This window comes from Battus philenor, unplaced genomic scaffold, assembly GCF_028537555.1.
Source record: "Battus philenor isolate CCGP_79_NKW_IND1 unplaced genomic scaffold, ilBatPhil1.0.hap1 SCAF_19, whole genome shotgun sequence".
Lineage (NCBI taxonomy): Eukaryota > Metazoa > Arthropoda > Insecta > Lepidoptera > Papilionidae > Battus > Battus philenor.
Window position 1 is genome coordinate 9,480,979 of NW_027181681.1, and position 26,792 is coordinate 9,507,770.

General features: G+C 36.7%; 1 protein-coding gene across 1 annotated transcript; it reads left to right on the forward strand.

Annotated features, from left to right (window-relative positions):
- The first annotated feature begins 843 nt into the window (after nucleotides 1–843).
- Nucleotides 844–26,200, forward strand: BicD (protein bicaudal D). The gene is made up of 12 exons (XM_068764108.1): nucleotides 844–1,190; nucleotides 1,516–1,656; nucleotides 14,729–14,953; nucleotides 16,010–16,247; nucleotides 17,001–17,164; nucleotides 17,948–18,091; nucleotides 18,517–18,775; nucleotides 19,093–19,233; nucleotides 19,861–20,040; nucleotides 21,974–22,231; nucleotides 22,689–22,855; nucleotides 23,811–26,200. Exons 1-12 carry the CDS (start codon nucleotides 975–977, stop codon nucleotides 23,883–23,885), a joined length of 2,208 nt encoding a protein of 735 aa, XP_068620209.1. The 5' UTR covers nucleotides 844–974; the 3' UTR covers nucleotides 23,886–26,200.
- The last annotated feature ends 592 nt before the right edge of the window (nucleotides 26,201–26,792 follow it).

Genomic DNA, 26,792 nt, shown 5'->3' on the forward strand with positions numbered 1-26,792 from the left:
GTAGACATCAGTGGCTGTAGCGTAGTTGGCAGCGGGCGTGCCCTTCCTGTGGGGCCGTGCACCGTTCGGTGACTTCCAGGTGCAACCGTGTGTCAGTTGGGTCACGATTTCTCAGTATATATCAATGAGGTTTGCCTTTGTCGCCAAATTGATTATCTATTTGAACCTACCATATATTTATGACGGTAGAGTCTTAGCGTAGTGTTTTTATACAGTGTAATATAGAAGGCGGCGACACCTTCTGTATAAGATGAACTATTGCACTTTTCAAAGAGATAATCTCTCTCAGAAAAAGTTAGCATAAGCTGCCATTAAGATAAATCTGCCAAAACTCCCTTAATTTAAGAGAATACTCGCCAGGGTTTGTACAAAAGTAAAAGGAAAAAGAGGGTCCCATTTGGACTATGAAAATTTTTAAATACAATATGACATCATCGCGTTTTAAAAGGACGTCTAGCTGTTGTAATAACAAACTACTACAAAAATAAACTAAAGCATATTTTCTATTTATGAACAGTGAGTAATTAATAAAATAGCGTATGTCAATTATTATGTTCAAATATTTTATTTTTTTGTGAATAAAAAACTGAAGCAGGAGAAAATTATTTTTGTCTTTTATTTTGTGCACTTAAAATCTTTTAGTTCGGAAATGATTTATCACATTGATAAATGAAATAATTATTATGATTATTGTATAGCAATGGTTAAAACTTGTTGTTATATATACAAAGTATCTTCGTTGATACTTTATACACAAATACAATAATAGTTGCAACACTGTTGGCTGAAAGTGCTAGCTTCTAACATTGACAAGAATTAAAAAAAAAGAGGCCATTGAACGAACTGTCAATACGTTATACTTTTTGTTAGGAGAATGTAGAAACATTGATTTTACACGTTTTAAAGTTGTTTTTTCTGAGATTATTTACTTTGTTTATGAAGTTTTAACTAATTAGCCGTCTAACTGTCGCAAAATGGCAGCCACGGCAAATAACGAAATTACAATCGCGGAGATGAAGGTGGAGATTGAGAGACTCAGCCGGGAGCTGGACCAGGCCAGCAGTGAGAAGATACAATCGGCTCAACTCGGCCTGGTGCTTTTGGAGGAGAAGAGTGCCCTGCAGCTACGATTAGACGAAATAGAAAGTCTCTACGAGTACACAAAACACGAACTTTTGATGACCCAGGAGGTTAGATGGCCTACATAGCTATTTATTTTCACTTTTCATGCATTAATGAATTCACATTAAGCAGAAGCGAACGGTAACTGAAAAGAAATTTAAACATCACATGTGAAATGTTGAGTTAATTACAAAAATTTTCAAGTGAAAACAGGGTTTTTTAAGAATCTAATCCAATTGTGACTCAATTTAATTGTCATTAATTTGATTCCTTATAACTTGAAACTATGCTATGTATGATGAAAGTTTAAACTGAAAGGATGTACAATTAAAATATGTTAACATACAATAGAATTTGCATTGCTTGTTCTCTAAGGAAGTGTTTGTTTACCAGGCTTTGATGAAGCTAGACACAACACAGAAGGTAACCACCCAAAGTGGTATTGAACAAGAAAATGCACTCCTCAATGAGTCCGCTGCGATGGAAAGTTCCCTCACTTTGCAAATTATTGAACTTGAAGGAGAGACTAAACAAGTAAGTAATGTTTATGCGATTTCTTTTATGACAGACTGTGGATTCCTTATGGAGGTGGTAATTCACCCCTGATGATACTACAGCATTGTTATAGATAAAGCTTATCACACTTAGTTTGATGATGCTCTACTCGTGTATCTAGTTATAAGTGACATGACTGTAGTTTTCCCATAAAAGAAATATATGCAAACATATAGCCGAACTATTAAATATCTAAGTAATAAGAATTTATGAAAAACTTTTGTAATTGTGAAAATTTTTCGGAAATTATTAGGGAAACTAAAAAGTAATGTTACTTTTTTAACTTAAATTCACACGACTACATTTTTAACAAGTTTTTATTTCTAATCCACAATATATTCATTATCAACCACTTGCCATCTAGTATACAAATTTTCAAAAAGGTAAAAATCAATTGGTTATTCTGTAAAATATGTTGACAGAAACTACATTACTTTCCGGTTCCCCTAATAATTTAATATTTTTTATAGGGATATCTATCTCAATATTCCATGGATTGTCCATGCAAGGGTGCCAGGTCCATTGTATTGTATGGAGAGGAACTGGGTACAATGCCCTGGACTGATACCCCACATAGCATGTTTTAAAAGTTTTCCCCTAGCAAGGCACTGGTGTTCACTTTCATTGATCCTACCCTTCTCCCTGACTAAATTTTAAATGACCCAAAGCTGCTTTAGAAGTCCAACTCATAAATAAACTAATGTTCACTCTGTGACTGACCTAAATCCTTCAGCAGGTTATAAATTGATTTCACTATTATACACTATATGTACATTCATTATTCCTAGTTATTTCATGAACTAGGTTTTACTTGTTTACTTTAGTTGTGCATGCTTTTCTTAAAGCATAAATAATAAAATATTCTTATATTTTTTTACTGCGGAACTGCAAGTTGTATTTGAACTATATGTTACAATTTTCTTGAAAATTTGAATAAGTCTATTCCAGATTTTAAGTTGTTTCTAATACCTGTCATACCTATTAAGCGTCTAGAAGTGAGTTTTTTTAAGAATAGTTTTACTTCAAATCTAGGGTTTTTTTTATTTTCATTAGAATTGTCAAGTTTATTTTGTATAGCCCCAAACAGAAAGTTATTTATACATTTGTTTCCTATGGAAAATTGTTCCTAGTTTTGTAGTAAAATCTTAGTAATATGTCATAATCATTCATTTAATACATATGATATATATACCTATAATATACTATGTATTAATATGTTATTTAAATTTACATTAAAGGTGTAAGTAAAAAAAGAAAGGTAATTTTGTGGGGGTATTTCTGTTTTTGAAACAAATCATATATTTACGTTAATAATAATTAAAAAAAGATTTATAACTGCAATGATATGCAGTAACTCTGTATTGAATTAGTAAACTTTTCACAGCTAGTACATGAAAAAAATATTTATTTTTGTTAATAATTTTAATCCTTAAAATTTATTTATCCCATTTAGAGTAAAATTGACTCTCATTATGACAAATATGTATTTAATTTATAACATTACTGTTATCTATTTTGATTATTATTAATTATATTTATCGTGATTTTAACAATTTTGTTTTATGTCAAACATTTTACATTAGGTAAAGCCTGTATAAAGATTTGTTTTTATGAGAGTACCTTACAATATGTACAGTAATATTAACATAATCTCAAGTAGTACTAAGATAACAATAATTTATGCAAATTAATATGAAGAAAAATTTTTAATTTAAATAAAAAGTATAACTCTTACTTGTGAAAATATTATGGAACATGTTTTGGTATGATTCACTTACGTTTCGAACTTTTTTCATTTTAAAATTCACCGTAACTCCATTTACGACCAAATTACTTTCCACATCTGGAAGGAACACTTTGATTTCCGTTCAAGACGCATAGTTGAATCAAGTAGAACTCTGAGTTTAAAAAAAATCTAATACAAAAATTTGACCGTAATAGTTTTGTCCCGCTTCATTGATAGACTTGAAGTAACTATCGCAGGAAACTAGCATGTTAAAGATGTTTTGCATCCTTATCAAAGTATTTCGTTTCCGTAATTAGTTTAATACGTTGAATGGTAAGTTTATTTTTAGTGCCAAAAAACGCTTATTTTTTATTTTCTTTTTCATCAAATAGGAATGGTAAACGTTTGTCAGGTGACGGTCCAAAGGTCCTGGCCTCCATATTTAGAAAACCATGTAATTTAACGACTTGAGCAGAGATGACCTCAAGCATTAAAAAATACTGCAGAGGGCTAAACTAAGCACCTGCCAGCTCAGGCCTCGTGAAACTGCCACCAACTAGCAAACCGACGGAATTAGTTAGTAATTGTATATATTGAAATAATAATAATAGAACTCGTTACTTAAAGATAATAACATATGAAAATAATCACATAGTTAAGTTTTAGCCATTGTAAAGGTGTACTTATTTTCAATAATGGTAGGTGAAAACATGTAAACTATATTTTGATTATGTTTCAATTGGTTTTTCTGTATTAATTCTTCGAGTTTTTTTATTTAAGTTTTTAAAATTTGTGTTTTAAAAAAATGGCACATGGCGAAGTGCGTTTCATAATGCACAGTGCAGTGTCAGGGTTAAGTCGACCGACACAATAGGTGCTTACGTGCGCTGCACTTCAGTGCGCGGTGCCGCAAAAGCCGAAGGCGCTCCAGAGCGCGTCATTATCTCATTACAGTCCGTTTCCCCAGACATATGTAACTGAATTATGGCTACGCCCCGTTTAATGAAACGAGAGCAATTGATGTGAATCATCGTCGGACCCCGGCCCGTGCGCAAGAGACGCTGCTCTGTCAGCGATAGCACTCGTTCCCGAAAACACATACTCAGTGTCGGAGCTTCGTCGCCTCTCCTATTAGTCATTGTGCTGAAACTAGTCAGTTCAGTCGCAACCACGTCAGGCCAATACGAGCCCTATTGTGCGTGATGTAATACCGCGAATGGCGTAAGCGCACCCGACGTTAATCCATAACTCTGATCCAGAAATACATTTTTATTTGCCCGGCCTTGATTCACACGCCCGTACACTCGGCGAAAGGATTTTGTTGATGCACCTTCGTGTCGCACTAGTGTTGCCGCGAACTATGCGAAATATTTAGTGTTTGTGTCAAGTTCATGTGATAATACTTTAGTGTCGCACAGGTGGAATGCTGCGCCTGTTCATTTTAAAATGATCGAAGGTGACGAGGTACAGTGCTCACTGCTTATACTCGTCTACGTACAATGCATTAGCGGTCGGTAGCAGATCGTTCGTACTCAAGTTTCAGGTCCAATGTGTTTACGTAGATAATGGAACACTGTTGATATTTGTTTGTTGGCGAACCGCCAGCGGAACAAACAGTTGCTTCCATTTCCCATTTACAGCCTTAATATAACACATTATATTTTTATATTAAGTTTAATATTAACCTTTGAGTGTAATTTGCGCGATGTGGGCAATGATTCAAGACATTAGCCCGTTTAGCGGGACTATCCCGCAAGGTTGCCGGGTCAAATTAGTTATCACCACTTCCGAAGTTAACTGGCAATATACAAATGCCTCATACAAATTTCAATTAAAATTTTACTTGGTATTTTCTTAAGTTTGAAATAGAAAAATTTCCAAATAAACGTGAAATGTTTTTTGAGGATTTCGAAAATGATTAATATAGAAGAAATATCTAATTTATTTTCTTGCTACATTTTTTTTATATAAACTAACAGGCAAGATGTCACAAACAATAGAAGCAAGATTTCGTTTTTTATTTGTTACTTCATTATTTGTATTCCTTTTTATTTTTCACGTTATCTTCTGATTTATGGATATTTTGATATATATGAACTGTTTAAGTAGGTTTAAACCATTAAAAATTAAATCTTCAGCATTCGTCCAAAATATACATGGAGTAATGATAGTGTCAATATGTACACAAGCTTAATGTTTACCATAACTGACTTTTAGGACATAAAAATTAAAAAAAAATTGTGGCAATGTTTGTGAATTCTTTTCCAAAGTTATTTAAAGTATTTAATTCTAGAACTAGGCGTAAATAAATATTTTGTATTGAAAATCTTCAGAACAAATACGCAATTTATTAAATCAGAATGACTTGGTTTTAAAATAACCCAGAAATGGAATTTATAATAATTTAAGATAGCAAATAGTTCCAAAACTATTTACACTGAAATCTATGTTTATTTTTTTCTGTTAATTGTTTTGTATGACTTATGAAATTTTAATCCAAAAATGATTATATTCAAAAAGAATACATTTCTGGAAGAACTTAAAACGAGTGCGTGGTATATGACGAGAGAGATCTTCAACTAGTCCAAATATACAGGATGATTTTATATGGACGTAAAAACTTGGTAGCGGTGAAAATAGGGCCCATTTGTTGTCAATTAATGTAAGGTACACCCTGTACAAAAATAAAATATTTCTGAAACATTAATTGACACAAAAAATTATATAATAAGAAAAAGCGTTTTCAAAATTCGGATTACTACATTACACAGGATGGTTGGAAATCAGTGTAAAAACAATTTGCTGATAAATCGTCTATCAGTTTACCCCTTTAAAGCTTTTACGCTTACCACAATAAAGAATTTTACTTAAAGGTAGTCTTTAAGAGTCATTTTCTGTATGATTTTCCTATGTGCGCCCAATTCACCGCATAAAAATATGTATATAATTTTTTAATTGTATTGCAAAAAGTAATTTAATTCCTATGACTTGTTATATTATTTTTATACAGTCAAACGAAGTACAAAAACAATAAAAAAATACAGATGACATTTATAACTGCTAATAAAATCTTTTTTATCACGCACTAAAGAAATATTTTCACTTACATATATTTATCTATAATATATATTTTAATTAGCATTGGTTCAGCGGTAGAGACTTGCGATCGTAGGTCGCGGGTTGGTTTAATGGGATACAGTCGTATATAATTCTCACTTTGTACGTTAATTATATACGATTTCCAATGTTAACAAACTATTTTCCAGAGCATGTGCAGTAGCTTTCTCTGCGTACCGTACTACACTTCTATACCAATAATACTACACTGCGATCTCCAACCCGCCTGTCAAGCTTAGCGATTGTAGTATATCTCCCCATAGTCTGACAGTGGACGTCTATGTAAATATCATCATTCATCATCATTTATTCCTATGTCCCCAATATCACCCCGAGCGGTCTTGAGCCTCGCGCTTTACATCGCTCCACGTCATTCCAACTGCCTTCACTTCGGCAGTGATCGTCCGCCGCCAGGTTTGCTTTGGCGGCCAGGTCTTCGCTTTCTTTGAGGATTCCATTCTAGGGCTTGCCTCGGTATGTGATCAGGGTCCCTTTGGAGCGTGTGGCCTATCTAGTTCTCATGTTAAGGGTCGCCGTAGTTTGATCGGTCCGGTTATGTACTGTTTCAGTTTCTTTAATCGTATAGTTTCGGGTAAGCAAGTGTAAATAAATAAAAAATTTCTTTGTTTTGTGTGGATTTAAAGTACAGAGTAAAATGGGCTAAATAAATAAGTTAAAAGAAAAATCAGTGTACATAACGCGTTCTATATCAGGATAGAATATCAGTTTATATTAGCTTGTTTTAATGGGGTCGCCTGCTGTTCAAAGCGAGGGGTTATGACTCAAAGGATGATGGCTTTATCTTTGATTTTATCACTTTTCTTGCGAGATAAAGTTACGAGATACTGTGGCGACGTGCACTGGCTGCGAATAAACGACGTGCCTTTGTGACGTCATTAATATCTTTCTCAGTGAACTTTACCGGCAATTACTGGGCTGTTGAGACGTACTTTATCGTTCCTCGAGCTATAACGGGTGCACATGTACACGCGATTTTATAATAGGATAAATTTCCTTCACATTTTATATCAGGATTCGAAACATTTATTTCCAAAATATATTTACATTTAACTATAGCGTATAGGTGCCATTTCGTTAGATTAATTTTTATCATCTTTTAGAACAGTGTTCCTTAACATTATTCGTGCCATGCCTTAGCCTTTCTTATATCCTAATTGGTTATTATATAAGATTTATATTAAAATACTTATTTCAAGTGAATACCGTGAAACATTACGGAATTTTGCGATGGACTATTCAGATGCGAACAACTGTGTTGTTAAGCGAGATTCTAAAACGTCTGGGGTTCCCCGCGAAGCCTGTCTGCCGCAGGAAAGTTTACTTGACGACGTTCACATAGTTGATATTTTGGTCTCGTCAAGCAATGTTAGACCTAATAATTATTTAAGAGTTTGCTTTTTTACTTCAATTTGGTATCGAAATCTAATATTGCATTCAAATAGTCTGGAGAGAAAAGGTTAAAATCGTGTCGAGTTCATTTTCGAATTGCCTCTTTTAACAATCAAATTGCCTCCTTTGACCGAAACGACTTTTTCCTCTACCAAATATTTGAAAAATTTGAGCTTCATCCAAGCTCAAAGTCAACATAACTTTTAATATCATAGAAACTCAAGTCACTGATACGGCGACCTTAATGCCGAACAGATTCTCTGCCAGTTAACGGTTTGGACGGTGTAGAAATAAATTGATAACGTCCGATAAAAATAGTTAATATCACACGAAAAAATAAAATAAAAAAATAAATTGAGTAGGAAAAATTATTGTACTTAATTTCTTTTATCACAGACAAAGGCTCTTTGCCTGTCTGCATTTACAGTTTCACCGTGTTTGAAGTTACAAATATACGCTATAGGCATTCAGTTTTGTCCTCCAATGCTAACTTATCCAGAGGCATCCTTGAGGAACCTGAAGCAATGTCACAACAAGAATGGCTTCAAGAACTCAACCTGATGAAAAAGTAGAATCCAATTGAACTCTACTGTCAAGAAGAAACCTATGCACGGTGTTTTTCTACAATATCGAATCAGAAATGAATAGATCCGCAGGATCGTCTGAAAAATGCAGACATCTACCAAACGGTCCTATGGGGAAAGCGGAACAGTGGTATCCAATGTCCTAAGGCTCAAATGACAATGTTGGCATGAAAATTTTCAACTTAAAGTACGTAACTGTGGAGGTTCTCTGCGAGTCGCTTTGATGTGAGAAGACCCCGTAACAAACTCAGACGAAATTTTTGTTAGCGTTTTGAAAGTATCCTTGCTGTTAGTAGTTAGAGCAATTCATATCTAAGTTTTATTATCACGTAAAAATGATTTATTCTGTGCTAGGAAGTTTTTAAATACATTTGTTTTGATATTTTTTTTAAATTTATTGCATGATAATTTATAGGCGTTACACGGGAGTTTCCTGTAGAAGCGTACGTAGTTGAATTGGCAAGCCGCCAAGTTCTTACGCCGCTCAGGCGGATTCTCCATCGAGTGATGATACGTAAACGCCCCCCGAGAGCGATCTCGGCTTGGACTGTCTCTATAGATTTGAAATGGGTTTAGCCACCTATGTATCCTTATTATTACTGGCAATTCCGAAAGAAGATATCCTCCTGGGAAGAAGAAAGAGTTCTATATGATTGTATTATACTTGGAGTCCGATCCTAGGCTTCCAGAGGGCTTCCTCCATAACCATCGTAAGAGAAGTTATCAAAATAACAACCCGTTCAGCTGTAGGATAATCACTACTGGGCATAGGCCCCTACATTGATATCCAATAGGAGCAGTTGAAAGCGAACTACATACGAAGCTTTCCGACAACCTTAACAAGCTCATCCGTCCGCCTTGTGTGTGAATGAAATGCACTATAAATTTATAACAGAATACATAATTTCAATGCCACGTTACAATTTTTATGAAAATTTTTATAATTTTTTTTATAACTGATAATTTTTCGACTATCATAATGGTTCTTAGAGCTATATATAAGAGTGGTTATACCCGTGGAAACCTGCCTTGTAAAATATATACGAATGTATTAAAAAAATAAATTGTCGTTTTGAGATGTTGGTGATTTATATCGAGTTTCATAATAATCTTTAATAATATTATTTTTACATCTTCATATGGCATCAATCTCAAGGATCTCGTTAATACATAGAAAATATTAAAATTAAATTTTATAATTACAAGACGATATCTTTTAAGTAATTTTCGCAGAAATACTCACTTCGTCAACATACACGTTATTTCCTCGCATGTAGTTCGGTTTATGTTTGAAGCACGCAACGAGAAATTTAAATTGCGACAGTCATTGTTTGACAATATTATTCATATTTGCTTAACGATTTTTTTGCGCTGTGCTGCTTTCAACATAACTATTAGTTTTCATAATTCTTATAACATACTAGCTGACCCCTGCCTGCTTCGCGTGGCCTGCACTGCCTTTTATAAACATCATTTCATAGAGGCCATTTTAGTTAATTTTTAATATTTTTAAAAAATGGATCAAATTTGATACCTATAAGAGCTATTTTTGAATAAATACGTTTTTGTAATGAACAACCCCGCATTCCCTTTTGGGTGATATTTTTTAAAATACTTCCTTAGCGAAAGGAATAATTTTACTAAATTTCTAGACTCTAGTCTATGGTTCCAGAGATATCATGCTGAGTCATTATACATACCTTTTAAATATGTACAGATTATAAATATTGCAGGTACATAGAAATTTACTTATTTTACAATAGTATTGAAACTAGAAAATAATGTTATGGATGAAGATAACAAAACTCGTAAACTTTAAATGCGCATATTACTATGAAAGTCTCTGGTGGCGTTGTTTGAAATTTCACTTGTCATTTATGGCTGAGTAACGTCGACTCGGTAACAAGAAAACTTCGTTTCAGACCGTCAACTCGACAATGTATGCAAACATCGAGCATGAACGCTGCCCCGACAGCACCTTGTTATTCGGTACACTCCCTCTCCAGGGATATCCCTGAATTTAAAGTGCTTATTTAATGATACAGGCGGGCCTGTCTTGTTATCTCTAAATAAAACTTGCATCAGTGTTAGGAACTGGAATTTTTAATTAAAATATCAGAAGAAATCTATGTAAAATGTCACTGTCTAATTTGAATTCTGTTTATATAATATTCGTTATTTATTTTAGCATATACAAAGAGAACATATTCATAGAGAACATAGCCTAGCCGCATTTGGCGAATCATTTATATTTATAGAAAAACACGAGACGTGCACTGACGGCATAGGCCTTACTCAAAGATAATTATGGGGCGATATACCATAATCGCCACGCTTGGTAGGCGGGTTTGCGATCGCAGTGTGGTATTGTCGCAGAAGACACCGCTGCCAATCCTTTGGAAACTCTTAATGCACAAAGTGTGAATTATATAAGAATAAATTACTATTAAACCTGCGACTTTTTTTACGTCTGAAAATAATTAGCTTATCTTAAATAAATCGCGGAAAGCGATAACACTACCAATTCTAGTTGTTTTATCATTGCATTGTTTCTGTTATGTTTATAAGCTGCACACTAAGATATAAAGTAATTAATGAATGATTATTATGAAAATCATTTTTACATCATAATTATTAAGCGCAATAAAGAAATTAACAATTGATTGAAAGTTATAACGCAATATAGATAAGTTTTTATATATAATATTATGTCATAAAAAACTTGCAGATGAATACTACGTTCAATTTGTAAAACGGAAAATGCAATATGTGTGCGACCGCTCCTTATATCAACCATCCTAGCAAACCGGACGATAGATTGATCACTGTTTATTGTCATACCCTCATTTCTATGTACAAAAATTCTTTACGCTAGAGTTGAAATTTTGTTTATTTCAATTTACCTCTTGTAATAGGTGCCGTAGTAATTTATTTTTATCAACTTACTGCGTCTTATCGCAGTACTATCGTCACCATCACGTCAGCTGATATACGCACACTACACTGTATGGGTCTCCTAAAATATGGGCACGATGATCTTGACTGTGCAAATAACCATATCTGTGACCTGTTCAATATATATAAATAATGAAATATATCACTTTATTAATTTGATGTCTCAATAACGACTACTTCAATAATAAGTGATGTGATTAAATTTGAATTGAGCCCTGAGCCAAACACACCGTTTTTTAGTTTCGCTTGACGTCAAATGATTTTTTTGATTGACAGTTATGGTATTTTTTACTTTGTGATTTATGGGTTTTATAGTATTCTTTGTAATATTATCCTTGGAATAAATGTAAAAAAAATAGTTGAATTGTTCGAGATATTCTCTTATTTGCGCATAAGAACGAATTTGGCGGTAAATTATTTATACATGGTGACTATAAGTTCAACGGCTTTAAACGGGCCAATGTTTAACTCATTTGTAACCTAAATTTTTTACACCTATTTCTAATCAACCTTTATAAAGTAGACTATGTAAATATGTCAGTATTTTTTCTAGAACACGGCAAGCCAATAACTTTGGCAGTACAGTTTACAAGGACAGGTAGCAAAATAAAAATAAATTTAAAATGTAGCAATTATTATTTTGACCATGATTTTCCCTGTTTACGTAATTTTTTTTATGAAACCATTGATTGAATTATTAGAAACCAATTTATTTTTGAACAGAGTTCACCGACGACAGCGAATCGGCTATATACACCTTTAAAGCTTTTTTACCTATCTCCAATCACTATGTATAGATTTATAGACTATAGAATTTGTTGGAAGAATTCATTGGAGCTGTCCGACACGTTTAATTCACAAAGTAGCTCGTCTTGCGTCATTGACCTGTGGTGGGTGTGCCCAACTAATCGGCTAAGTGCCGCTTCCAGTATACTGGCGTACTGAAACAATTTTATTGTCGCCTATTTTAGTACGTCAGATATTGATTGCGCGTGACTTGAAATGAATGTACATTTCCGAAGTTACCTTATAAAAATTATACTAGAGATCGTTTAGATTTAATGATTAGTCGTTTTTTAAACAACGTAAAAAACATGTAAAACAAGCAAAGCAAAAGTTTCGATTTATGATATAATAAAATAAATATAAGAATCAGTTATATATAACATGCACATGTTATTAAATATAAGTTGATTAGAAAAGTTTTAAAGGGATGAAAGTAGTAGTTCATTTGTTGTCAAATAATATTTGGTTCACCCTATCCAAAAATCAATGATAGGTATAAGAAGTAGAAAATAGCGTAGTAAACTACATTTAAGAAAAAGCGAATAATTAATTCAAATTATTTTTTGTTTACTATCTGTCCCTGCAGACACTGTACTGGCGCGAATTATTGGTCTAGTGCATTTCTACAGAAAAAATAATTTAATTTGATATATTTATTTATTAGTATTTCCGAATAATTATAAAGTGTGATTCGAAATAGGTGTAAAAGCTTTAAAGTTTTTTATATTGACAAATGAGGTATATTTGCACCCCTTTGCACCTTTTACTCCTGGAACAAGTCACCCTGTGCGGATATTATGGCATATTCCGTTTTAGTTTAACAAAATCGAGAGTAGAAGTCTGATTCGATAAAGAAATTTAACCCTTAAATTCATAATGATGAAAAACTGCAACATACCACTTAAACGTAAAATGAATACTACACTTAAAAGTAAATGCATTGTGTTGTATGTCTGCAATATAAGTTTTTTTTTAATAAATAAGTATATAAAAATATATAAATATAAATGTTTTATTTAAATATATAAATAAACCTTTTTCCCTGCATTGTAGTGTACATCTGTATTTGCAAGATTTATATTTTTTTAAAGTACAAATAAAAGTCATGCATTTAAGGGTTAAATCATTAGTCGTATTCATATCACTAAAGTGGCGACGTATTAAATCTTAATTACTTTTTTGTCGAAAATATTCTTAAACATAACATTTATTCGCACGACACCATGACATAATTACATCCAATTAAAAAAAATATGTGTTGTTTACAATTATCCATTAATTATTTAATCACATATTAATTTATATTGCTATATCCTGTTAGTCAAAGTAAGTTATTATTAAAAAACCGTCTGGGTACTTTATTTAGCGTATCCGATCGATTAGTTAAACTGTTTTAAAATACGTCACCGAACGTTGCCTTACCGTGAATAATACATTCTCCATGATCAAACCGTCGCGCGATAAAAAGATTCAAACTCTCGGTAAGAGAATACGCGGTTATAAAATATTTTTATAAATATAGGTCACTGGTTATACATTGAAATAAATTATCCGCCGCTCTCGCGAGTCCGATGAAGTAAAATGTATAAATATTTATTGCGGGACCTCGTTTGCGAGGGAAGTCAATGACTGTGACCTATTTTCTCATTTTATAATTCTTCCATGAAATATTCTTATACAAATAAAACACCCATCTTTTATATATCTAATATTTTTTTTTCCTTTTTTACTGCACCCTCTCGTCAAACTGTCCAGTGACTTCATTCTTTCTTCTCTGTTAACTCTGTGTCACAGTCTTCAGCTTTTCAGGTCGCTTATAACACAAACGTCTTTATGTTTCGATAAGCCACCTCTAGTTATTCACAATAGACTACTAGAACGTGGACCAAGCTCAGGATGAGCTTAATTCAGTGGTTATTCCTAACTCAAGTTCTTTTAAAAAAGAATTAGAATTTTAAATTTATCAAACACAAATTAAATACGCGTGAAATAATCTAAAAACCAAACAACAGAAGATAAAGCAATGTTTATTATAAAAATACACCAACCTAGCAATATGCGAGCAGTAAAGTTAGCGAATACCTTTAGATTGTTTGATTGTTGGTATAAGGAAAGAAAAAATAGCCATTTAAGGATTGATGTATTCTAACCAATATTTTGTTTATTAATATGATTCAAAAATAATTGTAATTTTAACTTAAATTTATCGGAACTCAAGGTATAATTATCATCGATTTATAAAGAATTTTTTGATCAGATTATGTCTCGTGATTCTACCTCTTTTAGGCGCCCACGATTCAGTATAATAAAGGAAAAATACTTGAATATATCGAGTGATAGCCCAAACCGAGGTTTATCTCACATTAGGAGCTGTTGCATCTATGACTAAAAACACGGAGGCATTTTAATCGGTAGAACATCAAACCCAACGACTCGATTGAAGTATCAAATATTAATAGCAGTTTATTTGCAGTTAAGACACGAGCTGGAGCGCGTAGTTAGCGAGCGCGACCGGCTGCTGACGGAGAGCTCGGAGCTGAGCGCCGACAAGACGTCGCGCGAGGCGGAGCGGGCCGCCCTGCGCGCAGAGCTGCGGGAGGCTCGCCAGCGGGAGCAACGCTTACTCCTCGACATCGGCGACCTCGAGGACGAGAACATCTCCCTGCAGAAACAAGTCTCCGCGCTGCGCTCCTCACAGGTATCTTAATTCCCCCCGCCCGCAAAGGGTCACTTTCATTTCTTGTTACTAGGCTGCACTTATGCAGCGTTAATACGACTGTAATAAAAAAAGAAATTATGTTTTAATGGAATAGTATAGTATTAGTAATTAATCAAGGCAATTGGAATTTGGTCTGTGCAAAGTTGGTACCGCGCAATCTATTTTGTCGGAACTAAAGTCAGAAGCGTCTAGATTGGTTTGCAGATTAGCGTTTTGTCTCCAAAGTGATTGTTGGATGGATTAATGGTGAACATCTATGAAAATAAAAATAAATAGAATTAACGAATAAAAAGACGACGCGAAGCCCCCTACTAGGTGGACCTATGCCATAGAAAAGATCGACAGAAGTCGCAGGATGCGGATAGCACAAGACCAGACATGGCGACGGTCTCTGGGGAAGGCCTGTGCCTTGCAGAGGGCGTCTATTGGCTGACATGATGATTGAGATGCTGTATTTATCATTATGATGATCATATTACCAGCCGTAGGACGTTCACGTTTGAGCTTAAACACATAGACTTCTAATAGGACCTATTGAAAGCGGCTTGCATCCATTTTCTTCCCTATACCTTATTAAGATCATCTGTCAACATTGTGGGTAGCCAGATTTCCCCCTGCACATGCCGTTCTGTGGTCTACACTTCAGAACTTTAAGGCTGTATATATAATATGTTGTAATAAGTATAGCGTTTGTACTGAAATAATATTTAAACCATTATAATATTTAAGAAAAGTTCGAAAAAACTAAATTTATGAGGGTAAAACTAATTTAAAAGTATATAATAGCAATATATAATAGTTTTGGTCGAAAGCTAACGTTATTCTCCGTAGTAACAGTAGGATCTAATAGTCTCTATCATTTTTAGTTGTAAGACGACTCGTCTTTGTATTCAAAGCGTGCTTCAAGTTAAGCACGTGCTATACTTTGTTTTACATATGTGTTATATTATATTGATTTGAAGAAAAAAAAAGTTCTTGCCGCAAAATCTCCTGTAATTTCTTCTATTCCAAGTAATATTATTTTATTATTATCAGGTCGAATTCGAAGGATTAAAACATGAAGTTCGACAATTACGCGAAGAAGCAGAAAACGCGCGGGCGGCTGCTGACGAAACCGCAGCGCTGCGGCGTATCGCAGAGCGACAGCTGGCCGAAGCGCTGGAAGCGCTGCAGGCTGAACGAGAAGCTAAATTCGCCGCCAAAAAAGAGCTCGACGCGCACCTTAGCAGAGAAGCCGCTTACAACATCACCAACTTGGCATACAGCATACGAGGTTAATTTTTTAATTAATTTAGTAAAGAGATTCCCCTTTTTATCATAGACCAGTTTCAAAATTTAGCTGGCTCTTATGAAACCTCTGTAGAGGAAAGAAGCTAATTCTACCTAAGAAATAGATCTAAATCTAACTATGTAAATTTGCCTTTCAGCTGAGTATCAATCACGGTACTTTTTGCAAGTAATTGTTTGTTTGCAAGTAATTGCAAGTAACAGTTGGTGAATTTCCTAAAATATAATCTGCCTTTTTAGTAAAGTCAACATTTTAGTTCTTCACTATCGAAAGTAGAATTTTTTTTTAATTTACGGTTTGTGAGATCTTTTTTTTTTTCAATGCAGGCACTCGCTGAGTTTCCCATGGACACCTGTTTGGTCCCTCCACTTTAGGATTTGATAATTTAGAAGCATTGTTTCGCCTATGCTATGAACAAATAATCTTATTATAATGATGATAATAATATGCCAACCTACTATTTCAGATTGAAAAGTATTTTACATATCTATTGTTTATTAGAAGAGGTTAGTAATTGTTTTAAGCTGTGAATATTTCTTCCATAATTCTTCATTCTTGTCCTGTCTGGCCTTACCTCCACCGTGTGGGCTTAGGCCCGGTGTTACGTTGTTAGCACCGTTTAAATTGATTTCCGACATTTTTTATAAACTTGAAAAGGTTGTTTTAAATAATTGTATATAATGAATAATAAAAAATTACATATTTTTCACTGTGAAAAATCAACTTTCGTATTTGCAGGAATGCCAGAGGATAGTGCAGAAGAGGAGGGAGAACCCGGTGGCTCCTCGTCTGCAGAGTTGGCCAGCGCCATGGGCGACCATCACGCTGACCTGTTCTCCGAGGTCCACTTACACGAGATCTCACGTCTCGAGAAGCAGCTTGAGCAGGCTCATAATGAGAATGTATGTTAAAACCATTGAAACCAAGTGATGGCCGCTATTTAGCTCCCTAAGCGAATGTATAGTTTGTTGTATTCCAGCTGAAATACCACATAAGCAGGAGGTATTCTGGGTACCATAGAGTAAATAAAGCAAGTGGAAAATAAGTGGAAAAGTACTTTGATAGTGCTGTCAATAATAGTTCAAGAGTTGTCTTAAGAGTAGTTATAAAAATAAATAATATTATAGGCCAAAGTAGTATAGGAAATAAAAGTAGTATATATCTAATAAGTAGATAAGTGTGCCTAATGCCATCTATACTTTAAAATAGATGCCGCACATACACCATTTGTGGAAAAATATAGTTTTGTACCTCAACTTTGTCAATAGTTTTAAATATCAATCTAAGTAATGTACTCGGTACAGTACAATTGTGATTATTGCAAGTCTTGCAATAAGTTTTACTCCATACGGCACTCGGTTTGATTTTAGTGTTTAGCATTTGTTATAGGATTGTTCAAAAAAAACAAACGAATAAAGTTCTCTTCTGATAAATGGAAGGGATTATAAAGAAAACTGTACTGTAAGTGAATAACATAGTTTACCTAAATATACCAAATTACTACAATGATAAATAGCAATGAATTATACACGTACCATATTAACAAGCTACTAGAGCAGCAGGGAAAGTCCAGTAGTAAAAAAACTGCGTCGTCAATTCGGCGGTGTTGTAATAGTTAATTGGTTGCAGCTGTAAGCAATTGTAACACTTATATGTTAATGAATAATGTTGATATCGTCCTACAGAGCCAGCTGACGGCGTCGATGCGCGCCGCGCAGACGAGCGCGGAGAGTGAGGGCGCGGCGGCGGGAGTGCTGCGCGCCGGCCTCGTGCGCGTCGCGTCCCGTGTCACCGCGCTCAACGCGCTGCACGCCGACTGCGCGCCTGCGGTGAGTGCACACACACACACGCACGTCCTCATGCATTTGAACGTCAACACACACGTGCACTGACATACACACCGTACACCTATCCTGCGTGTAAATATGAACTCGCACACGCGTACTTTTGTAGTCCTTATGAGGCTGCATACTAATCGATATCAAAGCGATGCTGTTCAACAATCCGTTGAGTGCAAGACCACATGCACTCTTTACACAACACACACACAAACTGCTATGTCTCACTAGCCCAGTGATCACACTATCCAGATGAACTCTGATATACTACAACTATTTGACGGCAGATGTGCGTGTTTTACCCAATTGATATATTCAATCACTATCACTTATTAACTTATATTGTCTGAAGAATGGTGAGCAGTCCAGCACCCCGTTTAAACGGCAATTATGATGCAATTCTTTTTTTTATTCAGGAAGAGAAAGAGGAGAAGACAGAAGGTGGCGTGGCGGCTCGTGCTGCGCGCTGGTTAACATGGTGGCGCGTGTCGGGCGGCGAGCTGACCGCGCTGGCGGGCACTCTGGCTGAGCTGAGCGCCGCCAGCGGAGCACCTGGTTCACCCGCCGCCATGCAGCGTCAAGCGCTCGCACAGCTTAGTGACCGCGTTGCCGAGGCTGAACTGCGCTGTGCGGCTCTCGAGGCAGATGCGGATCTTCTTCGCACCCTCGCCGGAGGTAAAAATACACTCAGAACCGACAAACTAAACCTATCTAGTCTGTATATTAATCTCGATAGTGTATCGTCACTTTCAAGTTGCCCTTAGTATAGAGTGGTGACCTTGAGTTGTTAGACGCTGGGTGGATAGGCCCCCGCCAAGTGGACCGGTGACATAATCAATGTCGCGAAAAGTCACTGGATGCGGACAACGCAAGACCGGTCGTAGCGGCGATTGTGAGTGGGAAGCTTATACCTTTCAGTGGGCCGCTATTGTCTGACATGATAAAGATGACGAATTAAATAAAATGGATACAAATGTGAACGTGTTTGGCAGGTGCGGGTCGCGCACTGGCGAGCGCGGCACCGGCGCTGTCGTCGGCCGCGGAGACGCTCGCCCAACTGTACCACCACGTGTGCGCGGTCAACGGCACGCAGCCCGAGCGGCTGTTGCTCGAGCACGCCGGACACCAGGACGGTAAGCCGCTCCAAGACAATACTCAGTATTCTCAACACAAAGTTTTACCCTGTCTGTAAATTTAAATCGTTCAGCTCTTGTATGATATTGCAACACACAAATAGTAACAAACACTTCTCTGTCTAGTTATGGCTGTTTAGCCAATTGCTGAGTAAATAAAAACTGAAAAAAAAACCATCAGAAGTTACTAAAGACCCAGGATGTGTTTCACTTAACTCTATGGTTGCTGTGTGACGCTGGATGCTTTCGAATTTGCGTCGATGCTTTTAAATTGGCCTCTTTTACTTTAATTGGCATAACAAATAAATGCCTCTATATAAAAAAGTTAAAGTTGCTATGATATCTTTTTTGGGGAAAAAATGTGGTGATAACGTTAAAAACTTGGCACTGTAGAAGAAAAAGGACAGCAGAGGGGAAGCCCATTGTAAAACAGAGGAATACACGAGTCCATATAGGTCATAACATCTTGAAGAGGAGATTGTGATATCTGCAGAGTTTAGTTTGGGATTTAGGTGAAGTTTACATTGCAATTAGCATATGGATAATTAATGGTAATACTGAGACTGAGGTCTATACATATTTTAATTTAGATATTATTAGCTTTACATTTTGATGCATTTACTACAGTCGGCGGCGCCGAAGGTCGCAGCGTTGAAGAGGAGGCGCTGGCATTGGCCGCTGGAGAGCTGGAAGGCTTGCGCGCAGCGGGCGTTGTGGCGCGCTCCGCAGACACACTACTGGACCAACTCACGCACCTGCGCGCCGCGCTCGACACCGCGCTTGACTCCAGACTCCGTCACCAACCGGGTATGTGCAGCATCCGCTACGGACCGACACACGTTTCGCGCCTAAATTATTTTCACATAAAGATATTTGTTACATAATATAAAAATGTTCATTACCGTTCAAATAATCACTATTAACGAATCCGTGAAAAATCCTAATTCACATCAATTAAAATTATGTATATTGTCAAAAGGTCGTAAACAGATATATGAGATATTCAGATGTGTATAGTAAATAATATTTGATTATTTTAATTTTCATGGTAAAATGTTGTGGAAGCCGTTTCAATGAATTATAAGTTCCAAACTACACAGTAGGAATTTTCCAAGTTAGCCCATAAATTAGTCTGTCTAGTTTGTGGACTTACTTGTATAAGCAGATATAGTTATATGCTGTACATATGCATTCGCATCTTGGGATTTATTTTATTTAAAAGTAATTTCCAGAGTTAAACCTTTTATGAATTTTATTTTACTCTTTACCAATTGTGTAAGTGCAAACTTAATGCTATATAGCTACTTAAACTAAGTATGCATCCGAATATCTGATTTTTGCTTATAATACTTAGTTTCCGGAGTTATAGTCCCTTAAATAGAGAAATATAAATTATGAATGAAAAACACTATGTAGCTACCTGGTTGCCAGTAAATTTTTAATGAATAATTAAATTCTTTTTCTCAGTATCTAGACCGAGTACTCAGCATATATCATTTGACGATTACAGTAAGAATCATAAAGAACAATACAACGCCCAACTAAAATGCAACGATAAAAGAAAGCTTCGGGAATTCATTATTCAAGCGTCGTTACAATTAATTCTTAATAAAGGCAAACTCGGTGATGGAAATAATGCCAGTTGCTCAAGAAAATCTGTTAAAGAAATAACACAGTATTTCGAAAACATGTCCAAATTCGAAAATCCTGTAGCCAACGACAAGAATAAACATAACATTATTTATTATAGAGAAAAGAAAGTGATGCCATCCTTAAATCATCTAGATTATAGGACCGTTCATAGAAACCCCAGATATATCAAAAAACATAATAATAGTGACAATTATATTAATGTATGGAGAGATGCGCTTTTGCAAGGAAAATTCATGCGATTTAAAAGAAAAGATGTAGACAATTGCAAAATGGGCAAGGAAAGTGTTATACACAATCTAAAGGATTCTTTAAAGTCTACATTTATAACTTGCATACTGTTGCTGCAATATGTTATGTGACATGTACGTCAAAAGATTTGTCCATTGTCATACTTTGCCTTATTTATTATTGAATTAAGTAAATTAGTGTAAATTAAAGGCCTTATTTTGTATTTCCTTAATTAGTATATTAATATTATTTAGAAAGATACGCCAATTCAGTTGGTAGTACTTAGGTTTTATAAATTCTGACGTAATAATTTGTAATAGTGTAGAAACTACAGTACACAGGATTTTGAATTTTTACTCTTATAAGCGATAATACACTTTGAGATTGAATTGCGGTAGTATGGACGTTTTTTTCGTGGGCGCTTGGATCCAGTTATAGTTTTTTTTTTTTGTGAAAATGATAACAAAACTTGATTGAGTTTGTTGCGGGTTATTTTAATTTGAGAATTTCATTAAAGTGAATCTTAATTTGATTATTGTTTCTATGGTTTTGAGGTGTTTTGGCACAAGTACCATACACTAGTTATCACTAAAACCTGAAAAAAGATTGCAAATCAAGTGCAAAAATGTATGAAACGTTCACCTTTGTACTAACTCATCATGTAATATCTGTAACTAAAAGGCTTAGAGACATCAAACTTAGTAGGAATATCTTTTTTACGAAGTTGAGGTCAGCAAAGAAAGTATTTTGCAGAATTCCACTTGCAAGGGGGGTTGATGAGATGTTCGTTAAGTTCAAGAGGGAGACTGCGAAAGAAATAATTATAAAAAAATGATTAAAATAATATGAACGTTATCAGTGATGGAGACGGAGGAGCGCGGCGCCGAGCTGGCGGAGCTGCAGGAGCAAGTCATCAAGCTGAAGTCGCTGCTGTCTACGAAGCGCGAACAGATCGCCACGCTGCGCACTGTGCTCAAGTCCAACAAGAACACGGCCGAGGTGGCGCTCGCCAACCTCAAGTCCAAGTACGAGACCGAGAAGACCATCGTCACCGAGACCATGCTCAAGCTGCGCAACGAGCTGCGCCTGCTCAAGGAAGACGCAGCCACATTCTCCAGTCAGTAACTTTTTCATTCATCTATTTATTATTAACATTTTTTTAGATATTCTTTGTAAGAAGATGCAATGTCATCCAGAGCGCAACGAAGAGGGCTACCCATGCTCGGAGTTTCGCACCAAGATAGAATAGATAGGAGACATATAATGAACAATTAAGCATTTTAATATGTAGTAATTCGAATTTTGAAAAGCTTTTTGTCATTATATTATCATTACGTTTATTATTTGTTAAGCCATTAGTTTTCAGATATGGTGTACCATACGTTAATTGACGAAAATGAGAGATAAATTTACCCCTTTAAGGATTTACAGATATTACCAAACACCTAGTGTGTTGATGTGTGTTTGACATGTATTCCATGTTCAGTTATATGTATTTTAAAGCAACATTAATTTACGCACCTCGCGTTTCAGTGATGTACATTGAATGTGATGGTTATTGTTGAATATTGCAGGTCTGCGCGCGATGTTCGCGGCGCGCTGCGAGGAGTACGTGACGCAGGTGGACGAGTTGACCCAGGCGCTCGCCAGCGCCGAAGACGAAAAGAAGACGCTCAACCAGCTGCTGCGCCTCGCCGTGCAGCAGAAGCTCACGCTCACGCAGCGCCTCGAAGAACTCGAGGTACTGACCATTTCGATCACAAAAATATTTAATATTTAATTAGAGGCCCTGATTGGTGTCTTTTCAAAAATATAAACCTGCAAGTATATATAAAATAGGATTGATATATCTATGCGATCGATAAACGACTTTATTTGTGATGTTTGAGATAACTCACTAAAGAATGTAAGAGTCTTGACATGTATAAACAAACATACTAATTATTATTCATATAACATCAGATTTTTACAAGATTGACAAAGTACCTTGAAGACGGGCTGCTTCCCACTTGTCCTATTAGAAATCTGAAGCGCAAAATAACACAAAACATAAATATTAATATATAATATTATTAATTTAATTTAAGAATTGACAGTAGACAAAAAAACCAGACAGAGGATAGAGAAAGAGAGAGAATATTTGTATGAAGTGTGTGTTATCACATGTGAAAGAGGCCTATATCAAGCAACGAACGCCCTGTGGCTGAAACGATCATGATGATGTCAGATGTTTTCCGTCATCATCATTATATTAGCTGATAGACGTCCATTGCAAGGCAAAGTCCTTCCCCAAAGATAGCCTCGATATTCGATCTTGAGAAAAAAAAAGTAGTTGTATGAGTGATATGCTCTGCCCACTGCCACTTCAGACGAACAATTCTTACAGCTGCGTCGATTCGATTTTTTCTTCTGCAGATCCCATTAAATCATATAATTATACAAATTTTTATTATGCATATAAATGCTCCCCCGGTATATGTCTTGATTATATGAAATTCAGTTACAAGATAAACAGACTATTTTATTAAGGCCGTCACAACACGCTGGGTGCCGCTCGTTTTCAACCTGTCCTATGTGCCGAATCCGTGGGCAGATTTATGTCCAGTAGTGAATATCCTATGGCTGGAATTGTGATGATGATTACAGATCTTTCCCGTGGTGCAGCTTTCATGTTGAAGAGGTAATTTGTTGTGCAGGTGGACCGCGAGATGCGGACCCGACGCGTACCCAAGTCAGGCGGGGCGCCTCGGGCACGGCCGCGGGACTTCTAGCGGCTCGTGTTGGCGCTGAAGGCCGCCGCGGCTGCCGTGCGAGCGCTATTGCGCCACGCCACGCGCGCGCCCTAAGCTGCCGCCTGCAGCCCCCCCGCTGCCCGCTGCCCCCCGCCCTCCGCCACGCGGGGACCCGGTGAACTGTTGCGTTGTCTTAACTCCGACTGCTGACTCATACTCGACAACCGAAGTCTGCACGACAGGTTAAACAAATCTGTTATACTTTCGGTTTCTTTTTAAGTCCAGAGCTTCAGAGTGTGTTAACGAAGTGAGTCACTTTAAGAAGACCGGTGCCGCAAACGAATTTATAGTGTAAACGTATCCGACCGTGGCGACGGGGCGCGGGGCGTGTGTGCAATGGACTTTAAAATATTGAACAATCAACTATATACGATTTAATAAATGTGAAAAGGACAGCACTAAGTAAACACAGATTGTCGCTACATTCCTTCCACTTGTGGACTACGTTCAGCCGATTTGATCTTAAGAAAATGTTACTATATCTCAATGAACTTTGAACAGGTGTCACGATAACAAACCGATGTCAAAACAAAGTTTTTCAAAAAAACGAAATGATTATTCGATAGTTATACAACGTGGTAATTCTCTTTAAGAACTGTTCTTCGCGTTGTGTAATTAAATTTATTGCAAAGTGCGCGCCATTCCCGCGGATACGGACGTCTTGTGGACTTTTTCTAATTGTGGTTCTTAGGAGACTAAATTATTTATACGTTTTATAAAATTTAATCTAATTAATTATTCGTACGGATAGTGTAAGCGAGGCCCTGTTGCGCAGCGCACGCCGCCATCGCCGCGAGCGCTGTGAACCGTCAAACTGTGCGGCGGCGCGCGCGAGCCTCGCAACTCTAGCAGTTCCATTTAAATGTCAAATCTTGATATTAACGCCATCTTTCTGGCAAATATTTATTAAAATCAAAGCCACTAGATGTTCGAAGGTATTTTCAAAATGGAACTCGATTATGTGACTCCGGCAACGGGGCCCCGTCGTAAGCTAGTTGGTGTTATATGAAAGTTGACTGATTTTATGGTGTGAGCGCATGGCGGGGAAGCGGGTTGTTGTTGTGTTGTGCCGACCGCGGCCGCTGTCGTCCGATGTCCCGTAGCAGTTCTTGCCCAACTCTCCCCGAGAGGTTCTCGCATTCCCTGTTTATCTATGACCCTAATCTAATATTTTGATATTTACGAATTTCCTCATACCTATGTCTACAGCACGACGCAAAATTGATCTTTAACGAATATTTTTGTAATTCGATCGGTGTATTTTATTACGCGAACACATTCGGCGCCGCGGCCCCGATGCGCCGGGGCAACGGGGCCGTGCATCATTATTTTTTAATTATATACATGTTTAATACGCGAAGGGAGGTTCGCATATATGTACATATAAAATCTTTTACTTAATACGAATGTCTAGTACGTCCATGAAAAAAAATCTTAAAAAAACATATTCGTCGATTTCCATCCATTGTGTGCGAAAAAAGACTATGTAATCTGTTGTAGTTGATATTTTGTAGTTCGTTGTGTTGTTGTGGCCCTCTGCCGAATACTTTCGTCCATCTTGTTCTAGTTATATTTGTAGTGTTTCCGTAACTTTTGTTGTGTTAAAGTATCGCTGAGGCCGTTGCGACGGATGCGTGGGATTTAGAATCGGCCGTCCCCGCGTGCACGCTGTACACGTTGCCGCTCTGGGCCCGGGGTTCTGGAGCAAAGTGCAGGTGTATGGGCGAGTAGAGCGTGCAGGCGGCGGGCGGCCGGTCGCAGCGGGCTCGGCGCGCTCTGCCGTCCTGTGGCCGCGCCACGTGCGTCCACTCCTCGTCCACGAGCCGGTCGAACCCACCACCACGTCCAGATGGCTCCCCCCACCCCCACCCGACGAGGGACTTCGGCAGCAGTAAACGCGCCCTCAACTGCTCAAGGTTTGCTCACGCGGGGTTCGACCGGCGTTCTATTGATAAGACAAAATTTACAAGAGATTATTAAAGTGTTACGAGGTATTATTATTATTATTTACGTTATCGGATTTGATGTTTGCAGCTTCCCGTGATAAGATTGCGTGAAACCGTTGGATGACGTAGTCGTTTATCTTTTAGTGTCTCACTGGACTTAGGCTAGTTGAACCGTTCCATGTAGTTCGGGCACTCGCCCCTCGTAGGTATTTCTAATGGTTTAGGAGTAGATCTAGTTTCATTAGCCTTCAAGTATACCTAGATATTATCTAAGACGCCCACTGCGGCGTGTAGTGAAATCTTTTGCAATATGAACTATCGGATATAGTAGAGTTCGTGTCGCAGCCGCGCGCGGTAGATCCACTTTTCGTACTTAACCTTGAACTAACTTACCAAGTGATTAGTATTAGATAGTATTGCTTTGCTTTACTTACGTTCCACTTCTTCAGTAAGCAGCAGCAGACATCAACGTATAGTTTGTATCTAGTCACGGGTACTGTGACGCCGCGGGCCGCAGGGACTTGTCCTGTGCCCTCAATCATCTCACAACTTGCGTCGACTATTACGACGCATATGTTATATCTTCGTCTATAGTTTTCTATATGATATGCAATATTTTGATTGTTTATTTATTTTCTGATATAGTTATAGATTTTTAAGGTTCAATTGACTATATGATGAGTGTGGAGAGGCGTAGCATCCCCGCACTTGTTCGTATTAATTCTGTTTTTCAGTATTTATGTTTGAGCGCAACCGCTCGGTGTCTGCTGCCATTAACCGGTGGTGGGGTAAGAGCGAATAACCAAATATTTTCTTTGTATCGTTTATATTACACTTTGTATCACTTGTTTTGCTTAGATGTAGTTATTATTTGATAGAGGAGAATGTTTTTTCTTATTATTTGAATGTTGGAGATATATAAGATTGCCCGCTATACACT

Excerpts from the sequence above, each read along its gene's own strand:
- BicD (XM_068764108.1), top strand. The coding sequence starts at position 975 with ATGGCAGCCACGGCAAATAACGAAATTACAATCGCGGAGATGAAGGTG. Across the intron at positions 16,248-17,000 it reads CTTGGCATACAGCATACGAG|GAATGCCAGAGGATAGTGCA; the intron begins GTTAATTTTTTA and ends TCGTATTTGCAG. Across the intron at positions 17,165-17,947 it reads AGCAGGCTCATAATGAGAAT|AGCCAGCTGACGGCGTCGAT; the intron begins GTATGTTAAAAC and ends ATCGTCCTACAG.